General features: G+C 40.9%; 1 protein-coding gene across 7 annotated transcripts in view; it reads right to left on the reverse strand.

The window, feature by feature from the left end:
- Positions 1–246: 246 nt before the first annotated feature.
- SP110 (SP110 nuclear body protein) overlaps positions 247–13235 on the reverse strand; it is a 29840-nt gene continuing 16851 nt past the window's right edge. For all 7 annotated transcript variants that reach the window (XM_080667961.1, XM_080667963.1, XM_080667962.1 and 4 more), the window contains 7 exons: positions 11320–11373; positions 10133–10198; positions 8229–8375; positions 5974–6039; positions 3095–3193; positions 2254–2396; positions 247–1441 (listed from right to left, as the gene is read on the reverse strand). In XM_080667961.1, the coding sequence (XP_080524087.1) occupies positions 1382–1441; positions 2254–2396; positions 3095–3193; positions 5974–6039; positions 8229–8375; positions 10133–10198; positions 11320–11373 (635 nt within the window). In that variant the 3' untranslated portion in view covers positions 247–1381. The remainder of the gene's footprint in view (positions 1442–2253; positions 2397–3094; positions 3194–5973; positions 6040–8228; positions 8376–10132; positions 10199–11319; positions 11374–13235) is intronic.

Consider the following 13235-nt stretch of genomic DNA (forward strand, 5'->3'; position numbering starts at 1 on the left):
GTACAGAGTTCCACACCAGTGGGACTTGGTCTATTGCAGAGCAACAGTGATGTACAGAGTGATGGGGCCAGGGAAAGGCCTGTGTTAGACTATTTGAAGTCAGAACTAGATTTCATTCTCATTATCCCAATGTGGCTCCTTCTAGGTGGGATGGAAGGTCGGATCAAGTGTACTCCTGGCTATCATGTGCTGACATGTGGCATTACGAACGAGTAAGAAGAAACTATAATGTTGGGGCCATGAATTAATAATTTGGATTTTAAATATCTTTATTGTTGTTTTTTTATGATTACAAAAGTAATAAGTGGTTATTTAAAAATTTCCACATGTGCATAAATGTGTAATATGGAAGGCAAATTTACCCTATAATCCTGTCCCATAATAGCTAGCTCTTTCAGATTTTTTAAAGGCATAGACCTACATATTTACATAAACAAAACATAGTACTACCAGTTTGAGCTTCCAAAAGCTTTCCTGACCTCAAAACCTGTGTGTGGTTTTCCATTGACTGAAGGATGAATCTTCACCTATGCATTTAAAAAATACCATTCTGTAGATGTCTTAGGTTATTTTATAATACTGATGGACATTTGTAGTCTTCCCCCCCCCCTTTTTTTTTTTTTTTTTTTGCTATTACAATGAGCATCCTGTACATATCAAGGTGTTTCAAATCAGTATGGAAAAGACAGTTTATACAAGAAATGGCATTGGGGGACCATTGTTTCACACATTTTGAAAGGAGCCAGGCAAGGGTCAAGGTAGCCTACAGGGCAAGATGGGAGTGACACCATTGCCTCTGCTGGAGGCTCAGATCTAATGAGAAGCCCATGAATGGGACTTGTGAGGAGGCATCTAAGCAAGTAAAGAAGGCTGAGGAAAAGCAGCTGGTACAGCCAGTGGACTGCCATTTTCACCTGGAGGGAGGCTCTGCAGACACAAAGGTTAGTTCAAACACATTCTTCCATTCTGATGCCCTTTATAAAGAGCATGTTGAGTTAGGATGACTTGGTGTTCAATCAAGGATGATCATCTTTCCTTTTCTGTTCTTATCTATTTCAACACTATATTTACTTTTCAAACTAGAGCACTCAATTTCTGACACCCTGGGCTTGCCATCATCCAAATATCCAGATCTTTGTTTACAATATATACATCATCAGCTTTTGTCCTGATCTTTATTCTAAAGAATTATTTGCCCCCATCTCAAATCAGCTATGAAAATAGTGGTGGCATGTACAGGTATCAGAGTACTAAAGCAGTCAACATGAAGACGCAGTGTCTAAATGTGAAGGTCACTCAGAGCTGGGAAACTCCAGGATTCAAGGATGAGCCTTTGGACATAAAAAGTTGGCAACTTGGTGATCGAAAATGTGGTAGAAATTCACTTTCTATTTATCTCTCTCTTGAAATTTATTCTTGGAGGACAGAACAAAAGTCCTTTCTGAAAGAGAGAAGAGGTCAATGAATTAGGTTATTCTGGAGACTTTTCTTTTGTAATTATTGAAGTCTTCACTTCCTAGTGAATATTTGTACCTGGACATCCTACTGGGTCTCAAACCCTAAATGAGCTCTAAAAGAAAAATGAGCTCCTTTCTCCAATCAGTTCTTCTTCTGGACTTGATAAAATCATTTTCCCCTATTACTCAAATCCAAGCCCTGTCAGTCTTTTTTTCTCAGTCCCTTCCCCACCCACCCCTTTTCATTTGCATTTTTTCCTCTCTAAATAAAATCCTATGGTTTCATTCCAGTGATAATTTCTGAGTGTAATTGAGAGGCTTTGTGTTGGGATCACTAGGACCCTAGTGTGTTGCTCATGGAATGGAATAGTGTGCTGGGAAGTACAGAGGAGAAACTGACCATGGACAGAACGGCCTGGAAACACTTCACTGAGGGGTCCAGATGGAACTGTGTCTTGAGGAGCGTTTAGCGGGTGGAGGACACTGGGAAGCTGTGGCTGAGGTCTGTTTTCACCCACTTTCCTTCTAGCCAACCCTACCTAATACCACCAGGGAAAGCTACTTAAATCTCTCCTGACTTCAAAACCCTTTGCTTGCACTTAAAGTTCTTCGCTATCAGCACCAATCTGCATTTTTAGCTTTATCACACACATCTTTTTTTCTACTAAGGTTTACCTCTTTCTCAATCATGCTGTGGAATCCTAATGGGAATTTCTTCACACTTCTGTTATTGACATTTCCCTCATCCTTCAAGAAATTAAACCCATCACCTATCTGCCCCTTGTCCTTATCATACCTCCATCAGCTGTTGTAGGGTCTGTCCTTTGCAACGCACATTCCGCTTCCAGTTCTTTGATTTTGTTCCTCTTCCTTTAATTTCAAATTCTCTTGGTGTGAACCAAACTCCCTCCTCATTCTGAATGCACTTCTCTGAGGATCCTATAAAATAAAGACAGCCCATCCCACCATCTACTTCCATCCTCTGAATTCACCCTAAACTCCAACCCCCTGATTGTGGTGTTCTACCTTTCTGGGTTCGGGGAAACTCCCTGGGAGGCAGAACCAGTAGCAGGGAGTCTGGGTTCCTTCTCTCTCAGATTGAAGGAAGCCCTAAAACCTGTCTGAGTGGTGAGGGGTTGGGAGAGAATTGGCATTTTATGTGACACCTTCATGTGGCAAGGACATGATCAGTGTCCCAGGGTCCATGGATGGATGACTCCTTTGGGGGAGTGCAGTAGCCACCAGGTGTACCACAGCGAGGAAAAGTTTGAAAATTCCTTTTTAACAAACACTGTTTTCCCCTTTTTTTCTGCAGCCTGGCTTGCAGGGCTCATTTCCTGAACAATCACACACCTGGGTACGTTCCTCCCCTCTAGTGATTCCTTTGTTAGGGCAGGGGCAGGGAACCTTTTTTCTGCCAAGGACCACTTGGACATTTATGACATCATTCGAGGGCCATACAAAATTATCAACTTAAAAATTAGCCTGCTATATTTAGTCAAACATTTAATTAACTCAGCCCTAATGCCTTGATAGGGCCTGACCAAATGATTTTTCAGGCCTTATATAGCCCTCGGTCCGGACATTCCCCACCCCTGGTCTAAGGGTTCCAAAGAGCAGACTATCAAGGAACTCACCTTTTTCCATTTTCTCCTTATGTAAATTCCCCGTCTCCCTACCACAGGTCACAGGAAGTGTAGGAGACTGAAAATCCACAGCATCATCGTTGGGTTTTTCTGAAAGTGGACGAAGAGCACAGTTCATTACTCAATCCTTATTCTATCTCTCTCATGAATCTTTCTTTCCATGAGCATAAGCAGCAAACCTTCCTTTACTTGGTGCAGGCAGCTCACTGAGTCATGGGGACCTTGTGTCCCCAGTACTTCAGAAACGACAACCCTGCCGCTAAGGGAGAGAAACAACTTTCTGAAGTGTTCCCCCAAATCTTGTGTCTGGCTCAGCCTTCCTCACACATTTCAGCAAACAGGCCTTTAAGGGTGGACCCCTGCCTGGAGCGCTCCAATGTGGATTAGGTCACCATTAGTAAGTGTGAGCCAATAGGAGGAGCCTGCTATGAAAGTGAGCAACTAAAAAACAAAGAGAGTCCATGTAAACAGAAAGCACTGTGGAGGAAATGAAAAGAAAAGCCTCACAGAGAGAAGGAAGAGCAGAATGGAAAAAAACAACAAAATCATTAGCCATGGGAAGACTAACTCCAGGAATTCTTACAGAACATAGGGAAAGGGCACTAGGTGAAAATGATATAGAAAGACACTACCTGGACAAAGGTCTGGGAGCTTTATGATCAGCACACACATTGTACTGTTTATTTTCACAACAATCTGTGAAACAGGGAAGGCAATGATGATCCCCATTTTACAGGTGGGGATGCAGACTTAGATCTAGAGAGAATTCCTGCTGGTCACCACATTTCATAAGAGGCAGCTGGCTTTGGGATCCAGACATACCATCTAGTCTAATGCTCTTCCCATGCCATCCAAAGGGCCTCAACAAGACTCCCTAATATATAATTGATAACAGTACAGGGTCACTGTTAACTCAGAAGGCACAGCCAGGGTGGAAATGTTAAGGAAGCAGGAGAAGCTGATGCTGGTGGATAACTGTCAGTGTTTGCCTGGATTCTTGCTTACACTAGTGTTTTCTAAAAAGACCAGGGCTTTTTTTTTTTTTTTTAAAAAAAAGAAGAACTTGAAGTTTGAACACCTAGGTTTTTAGCTCATGAAAGTTCTTTTCTATTCTAATTGACTATAAAATGAGTTGAATCATACTTACTTGAGGGTTAAATGATAAAATGTAGAGCAAAGTGATTTGACAGTTGTAAAGTGATGTACACACTTATATTGTTGTCAGGGCCTCTGTATAAGGTTGTGTGGGTTGTGCACTGAGCAAGGATTCCACCTTGGAGGGGGCTCTGATTTGCATCCAAGGCAGAATCCATCTGTACACTTCCTACAGCAATCTTCCAGCAGAGGGCAGAAAAGGCCGTGCCTTCAGGAATCAGCTCCAAGGGATGTGGGGAACATGATTGAGGAAGAAGCACCCTTTTCTAGTTCACAGGGGCATCATATGGGTAAATGGAGGCCCTGATGTTGTTGGTATTCATCCTTGATGAGGAAGAATGAATATAAGGTTTTGATGACTTGACGGTTACTTAAGCATCAAAAGTGTGAGGCACAGGGGAGACAGCAAGACTGACCCACTTACTTACTTCATTTGACTTTCACATAGTGAACAGAACCTACACAGACGGTTAATTATAGTTGTGATAAGTACCATAGAGAAAAAAATACAGGAAGCCCTACTCCTGCCTGCAGAGTGGAGAATACTCTATTCAAGGTGAGGCCTGAGGATGTATAGCAAAGGGAGGGATGAGGATGAGGGAGCCTGTGTGTATGTGTGGGTTGTGGGGGGCAGGGGCACACCGAGCAGGCCCTGAACAGGAAGGAAAATAAAGCATTCAGTGTCAAAGGAACCTATGTGTTGAGAAATCAGGCTGGTGGCCACCGAGGGGTGTGGGTAGGGATTGTGTTCTGTTTCTTGACTCGGTGCTGGGTACACATGGGCTCTTGCTTTGTATTAATTCCTCAAGCTGTACAGGTATGGTGCATGCATTTGTCCGTAAGCACATCATACCAGTGCTACTAAGCATGTGGCCTGTGATGAGACAGGGGCTTGACCAGGATAGAAATTAGTGCACTGCTGCTTCCACTGGGTAGGTCTGGCCACAAAAAAACAGTGTGTTCAATGTCATAGTTGGTTCACAAGCTCTGCAGACCTGCAACAAACAGGCCTGTAGTGGCACCAGTCTGTAGACCCCACTTTGAATAGCACCTGCTATATACTTTAATAATAAGTTAATGGGACTAAAAAGACCCATGTTGCTTGTGCCAGAGAGGAAGGAGAGGGTGACAAGAAAGAATGCTGAAGAAGTAAGTTATAAAAGCAGAAGAAAAGTGAGTACAGGAAGAGGAGGAGAAGAGAAAGGAGGAGGAGGAGGGGAGGACAGTCACCCCAGGAGGCAGAAGAGTTCAGAGGGACAGAAGCAAACCCAGAGCCTGACCCACAGAGACCAGACCTGCACTCCTGACTAACTCAGGAAAAGAAAGTCGGTCCCACCAGAAATGAGAACACGCTCGGCTTTGCTTAGATTAGGACTTTCACCAGTTCCTAGAATGAAGAAAGTAGATGTTTATATTAAACTGGACTTATGTGTTCCGTCATTTTCCCTTATTGTTTCTGGGTCTCTATAGTACTGTGTTGAAGAGTGGTTGCCAGGGCACAACTTGGATAGATTAGGTGGGCAGCGGGGCAGCACTCCTTATGTCATTCACTGGGAGTGTGTCACATGTGGCACCTAGTTGGAGTGGAGAAGAGACCTAGGAGGAGGACAAGGTCAGTGGGAGGGAGTGCAGAGGAGGGGAGGGAGAAAGGAGCTTTCAGCAGCAGGTCTGAGCCCTGGGGCACCTAAGGGCAAGTCTCTGCCTCGCTTACTTACCCTTTTGGGGAATATTTTTCTGACAACTTATTGTTGAACTTGAACAGACATCTTTTTTTTTCTTTTCTAAAAAAAAAAAAGTCAATTATAATTGGAAACATACATTTACATGCTTTATATGTCAACTACATTGAATTAATATTTCTTGTCTTTATTCCAGTTTGGAGAAAGACAGATATGAATGCTTATGAAAGGAAAATCATAGCATTGACCAAGAAAAAATAGCAAGCTCATGTTAATAGATAGGAAGGCTAAAATATTACAGAAGTCAAAATGTCAAATTATTATATATAGTAATATGTATAATAATGTGTATGTAAACATTTAATACAAATACTAGGAGTTAATAAAGGATTAGCCTTTTACATATTATATAGGAAGGACTTTTTAAGGCAGAAGTACAGGGCATAAAGCAGTGAATCTCAACGCTGGGTGATTTTGCCATTCAGGGGCTATATGGCATGTTGGGACTTTTTTTTTTTTTTTTTTTGTCATGACTGGGAGGCAAGTGCTATTGGCCTCTGATTGGTAGAGGCCAAGAATACCAAGTTGTAAAACTCTGGCATAAACCATACTGGAAAAGATAAACTGATTTGTCTAACACAAATTTAAAAAAGGTTTCTATAACCAAAAATTTCTTAAGTTAGAAGACAAAAACAAAATAAGAAAAATTGCAATAACAAAGTGTTAATTTTGATTAAACAGCAACAACAACAAAAAGAATATTCTTATACAAAAATGGCATATATGAATAGGTGATCCTTAAAAAAAATTCTAATAAAAATTTTATTAAAAAATAGGTTCTGATCATTTATGATCGTCCCAAACTTCGGTGGTTTATTTATAGGTATCATCAAACTACAGCCTGAGGGCCAAATTGGCTCAATGCCGATTTTGTAAATAAAGTTTTATTGGAACACAGCCAGGTCCATTTGTTTATATATATTTATTTCTGGTGGCTTTTGTGCAACTATGACAGTGTTGAGTAGCTGCAAAGAGACAGTAAGATCAGCAAAGCCTAAACTATTTATTATTGGTCCCATTTTAGAAAAAGTTTGCTAAACTCTGGTTTAGAAAAACACAGGTTTACTTCTCCCTCGTGTTGTTTATTAATCACAAGTTAGATGAGGTCCCGCTCCATTGACACTCATGGAGCGTGGGACAGAGATGCCTCTGTCTAGAACATTGCTGGCCCCATGGCAGAGAATGACAACACAGGGGCTCTTAAAGCTTTGGTTTGGAAGTGACCCTCTCACTTCTGCCCACTTTTCTTTGTCATGTCAAGTCACATGGCCATCCCTGAGTACACAGAGCAGGGATATACACTGAGTGGCCAGATTATTATGATCTCTGAACACATAATAATCTGGCCAGTATATATATATGAGGCCCGGTGCATGAATTTGTGCATGGGTGGGGTCTGGCCAGCCTGGCCAGGGAGAGGGGATATGGGCGGTTGGCCGGCCTGCCTGCTGGATGAACTCCTGGTTGAGGGGACAATTTGCATATTAGCCTTTTATATATAGGATATACACTGAGTGGCCAGATTATTATGCATTCAGAGATCATAATAATCTGGCCACTCAGTGTATAATCTTCTGAAATATTGATGAGCAGTAATATAACCTGTCACAGCATGTTAACCACATGCATGATGCAAAGAAATTCAAAGAGAAACATTGGTGGAATATCATTCCATGCTTTTCATTTGTCAAACACAGAAGTCTCATTAGTTCTAGTATTGTGAAGGTGTAGGGAAGAGCGTGTCCATATCTCATTAATGGGAGCCTAAAGTGGCAATTATTTGGTCATCACTATATGCTCATTTTAAATATGCAGACTCATTGACCAATTGACTTCACTTTTAGAAGTTCACTAGTAAGAAATACTACTGAGAATGTGTCCACTTTGGGGATTGGTGACAGTCTCCTCACTGGGTCACCTTGAATCAGAGAGGAGCCCCAGACTCAGTGGAGCAGTGGTGACTCTACCAATAGAAATGTAAACAGTAGACACTGGGAAGTGGTCATGTGAGTCCACAGGGCACAGCTGAGGTCAACTGAACCCAGGGGACATACTTACTTCTTCCAACAACCACTCAGACCAACAGATCTTTGCTGTCTTCATTCCCTTCTTGTCTACACTGTGTTCTTCTTCTCATATTAACTTTTCATGTCTACCTAACCCTGTGCCTGCTGCGTGAGAAACCCTCCCACACTGAGCCTTCAAATGATAGATTCTGTCACCAGCCTTACCCTCAGGTCCAGATGTTTGGGCACATTCAGTCCTTGCCTTTTGGGCCCTTGTCATCATCCTTGAGTTTCTGGTTGAGTTGTTCTTTTGAGTTGCCTGATCCACCATTTGAAGCTTCTCTTGGGTTCTGTGCACAGGTGAGGTGGTTCCTGGGCCAAATAGTGATTTGTGAGTAGTTTCCATTGGGGTCCCTAATGAAGCTCCTCTTTCCCGTTAGTGACCTTCTGATGCTCCCTGTCTCCACACTGCCAGGAAATCCTGCATCCCTATACCTCACTTTATCTTACTGTTTTTCTATAAATACTCCTCTCCTTTCTCACAATACACCTTCTGGTTCTGTATCCCCCTTCGACTCCTCTTTTTGTCTGTTAATTACATGTGCACCAGTGAGAATGTAAGCTCCATGTCTGTTTTGCTCTCAGATGATTTCCCAAGACCTAGGACACGTGCCTGGCACCTACCTCAACTCAATTTATCTTTGTTGAATGAATATACAAGGGCATTTAATATTTTTTAAATTACTAGAATTATGAATTTTTCATCCTTATAAATCCCAGTGTCCTAGGGTTCCCTAATTATTAAGTCAATAAGTCTCAGGGGAGGGCAGATGCTGGCTAGAACCGAGAAGTCATGGCTCAGTTGAAACCATTTTGGAGACATTACACATCCTGAAGCACAGAATTTGCTGAGAACGAAGGGAATTTTTAAGTTCCGAAAATTTTCTTCAGGTACCAAGAAGAAAGGTTTGGAAGTCTGAATGTAAAATTTTCATAGAAGTCACTGGTAACAAAAAACTCAGTATTTGGCCAAAACCGGTTTGGCTCAGTGGATAGAGCGTCAGCCTGCGGACTGAAAGGTCCCAGGTTCGATTCCGGTCAAGGGCATGTAACTTGGTTGCGGGCACATCCCCAGTAGGAGGTGTGCAAGAGGCAGCTGATCCATGTTTCTCTCTCATCGATGTTTCTGACTATCTATCACTCTTCCTTCCTCTCTGTAAAAAATCAATAAAATATATTAAAAACAAAACAAAACAAAACAAAAACTCAGCATTTGACAAAGAGTAAGTTTCCTCCAGCCTAGGCAGGCACTAGGGTTGGGAGTTGGGAGAAAAGACAAGGGTTGGAGGAGGGCACAGAGGAGGTCTGAGTCCCTTCATCCCCAAGGTTGAGGGTCTTGGAAAGAAGCAGAAAAATGGGGTATGTCCAAAGCAGGGAAGCTCATGTGATGCTGCATGTTTGGAAGTTGAGATAAGGTCCCCTCAGAGGGTACCCAGGACCTCATAAGGTAGGGAATCCAAGAGATTCCTCACCCACTAGCATACCTTCAGCTACAGAAAAAGGAAAGGAGAAAGGAGAGGAAAGAGGGAAGAGGGACAGAATGCAGAGGAGAAGGAGAACAGGGTGATGAAGACAGCAGAGAGAATAAAGGAGCCAGAAAAATGCAGTTTCATGAATTTTTATTTCCTGTAGGAAAATAACACAAGTTTCATGGTAGATGCATGATAAGTTGGTGGTTTGGTGCACTCAGTGACTATAAATCTAACTCCAGCTTGATGTGGGGAATCTGAATCCTTCCTGCACATTCAGATTTGTTTTGTCTATTCTTCCTGGCTCTGAACTTGCACTAGACACAGTCCTAATCTCAAAATTGTCTGATGCCTCTTGTCCACCCCTCCCCCATTCCTTTCCAATGGTAAGAAGCGAAGCTTTTGGAACCAACAGAATGTCTGGGTTCTCTCTTTGTGAGGAGGAGTCCTTTCACAGGGTGGCTTAAGGGGCAGGGATGGGACTAGCCTCCTTCCCGTGACACCAGGTGACCATGTGCCTGGAAAAGAGGCCATGCTTGTCATGCAAGTGAGGGCCCTCATGAATAGCAAGGAAGTGATGATTTCACTCTTCTTGCTTACTTTTCAGGAGCCTTTTTTTCTGTCTTGTTTTTGTCCTTGAGCAGCTATATTTTTTTCTTCTGTTTTCTAAAACAGAAAAAATATATCTCATGGCTATACAGATTGATCTACAAGATCAAGATGTCAATACTTTATAAATCAATTTACTTCTGTTTCCCATCACTTTGGGGAAGCAGAAAATCATGAGATCTATGTAAAAAAAAGTACTCCATTTTATTTGGAAGTTAAAAAAAGTTGAATAAAGAAGTAATAAAGATATACTAAATTATTAACGTTTAATTTAGGTCTTTTTATTTTCAAATTTATCACCTGGTTTTTCAAGACTTGAAGAATATATATGGATAGATTATTATAAGCTTTAGATATAAAATATTTCTTAGCCAAAACTCAAGGCCTGAAATCATAAAGGTAAAAGATAGATTTGACCATTAAAAAAATTAAAAATGTCCACATTTCAGAAAACATCCCCACAATATTAAAACAAAAAATAAAAAATTGCAATATAGTAAAATATAGAGGGTTGATATCCTTAATAAATAACACTAAAGATGGATAACACAAGAAAAATGGGCCAAGAACATAAATTGAAAATTATTAAAGTAGAAATACAAATAATAAATTTATTTAGAAATTATCTTTAGACCACTAAAAATAAAAAATGCATTGTTTGGTTTTAAGGATACCCCACACTTTAAAAAGTTTATCCTATCTAAGTTGATGAGGATATAGTTAATGAGCACTCATGTACTGTTAAAGAGAATGTAAGCAATTGCATTTTTGACAGAACAATTTGGTGACATATATGAAATTTAAGATAAGAAGATTCAAACCAAGTAATCTCACATTTAGAAATTACGAGGAAATTATTAGAGAAGTGTGGAAAGATACAAATACATGTGAACATGATTTCTATTTTCATATAAAAATTGACAGTAGCCTAACTGTTCATCAATAGTGATGACTTAAATTGTTAATCATACAATAATGTGCTATGCAGCTAAGAGAAAGGAAATAGGGAACACTGACATGAAGATATGTGCATGAAATTTGCAATAAAAAAGTATTAATAAAATAGACTAATAGTATGAGTATACACACACACACACACACACACACACAGTATATGACAACCAGTAAGAGTGACGTGGAACCCACCTAGACAGAGAACACCCAGGTTCTACACTTACGCTTTTTCCCTGGAGATTTCCCCGGAGACAGTCTGCTTCCATCATCCAGGGGATCTACAAAGTAATGACAAAGTTACTTTTAAATAAGCAGGCTTTACATTTGTTGACCACACTCATTTCAGACAATATTAAGATGACAAAGCTTTGACAATGCTATTTCTGTCCCTTCCTTTCTGATGGGGAATCATGGCTCCAAGGCATGAGTCCTGTACGCAGAGAATAGTCTAAAACCCATTCACCTTTTACACATCTCAGTGTTCTCATCTGTAAAACTGAATAAACTACTCACACTTCTCCAAGGGCAGTTGTGAAAATAAATAGAATTTATCCACAAGAAAACTGGAAGTGCAAGAAAATAGAAGTCAGTGCAATGGAGGAGAAATTGTTAAAATGATCATTTATTTCAAAGGTGGTCAAATTTAACACATTCTTTGCGGCAATGACTAGATATTTGTTGTTTGTGAGTCAATGTGGGATTTGTAAGTTGTGATTTGTAAGTTGTGATAATAATGACCAAAATCACCAACAAACAGAAGGATGTTCAGCTTTTTCCCCTCCAAGGACAGTGATTACAAGGAGCATAACAGTAGCCATGGCGAGAATGAATTAACATGCACTCGTTCACCAGCCCATGCCAACATCATCATCAGTTGCTTGTGCCCAGTTATACTATTATGTTTGTGTTTATGATGAGATGTTCTCTTCCCAAGCATGGAGATTGGGACTTAAGAAAAAACTTGATCTAAGGCTTGGGCACTTCCAATAAAGTACCAAGAATATGCTTAGTGCATGAATTCTCAGTAGTGGTGATGCTGCCCAAAAATTGATTCCTGGGGGGAAAATCTTACTCTTTTTTATGTATAAGGCATAATAAATATATGCAGTCCCTAAATCAATATATAATATCTTTGTGATATTAAAATGTCATGGGGTGTGTGTTCTTGATTAGGTAAAAAACACATGCAAGTGGGCTCCCAAGGGCAGTGATAATGAAAAGAGGGCTGAGAAACTCTTGCTTAGAGTAAAAACAGTTCTGAATCTGGGCTCCAGAGACTGCACTCTGAGATTCGCAATCCCTCATCTGTACCTTGTGTGATTCTTGGTGGCGTGTTGGGTGGGTCCTGGGGACTCTTTGCTTCATTCATATCTGAAGTGTCATCAATGACCTCTCAAATAAAAAATGGCATTCTGTTCAGATCTCAGTAAACATACCCTAGAAAAATCTCATGGGGAATCTCACAGAGATCCAGGGAGGAACCTTGCACACCCTGCAGCTGACGGCTGGGGGTTGCACATCTTCTAGAGCCTCCACGGTGCCCTCCTGTGTATCTATCACTGGGTATCTCCCACTCAGGACAGCAGAACATCCAATGAGAGAGCAGTCATCTGAACCCTTGGACCAGAGGCTCAAAGTGAGGTTATGAACCCCTGAGGGGTCTTGGAAACCCTTTCAGGAGATTTTTGAGGTCAAAACTGTTTTCATAACAAGGTGTCCTTTGTCTTTGTCACTATGGAGATCTTTCTAAACATGGATCAAGAACTGCTGGTGCCTTAGGACAAATCAAAGCAGTGTCTCCAAACTGTAGGAGTGGTTACTCCTCAACTGTCACTCACCAGAAAAAAGAAAAAAAAAAAAAAAAGCAGGTTTTAAGAATGTTCTTGATGAGGCAGTAAAAACTATTAATTTTATTAAATTTCTATTTTTGAGTACACATCCTTTTAATAGTCTTTGTGCCCTAAGTCCCAGCTGGGGTCAGCTGTACCCTATAATCACAGCTGTTTCTTTAACCAAAACTCCTCAGATGTAACCTGTATTTGTGCCTTCTCTGTTGCTCCTGTCATATTTCATCGTCTTTCCCTGCATTGCTCCCTCCTTCTCATATTAACTTCTCATGTCCACCTAACCCTGTGCCTGC

This window comes from Plecotus auritus (genome assembly GCF_963455305.1).
Source record: "Plecotus auritus genome assembly, chromosome: 5".
NCBI classification, from domain to species: domain Eukaryota; kingdom Metazoa; phylum Chordata; class Mammalia; order Chiroptera; family Vespertilionidae; genus Plecotus; species Plecotus auritus.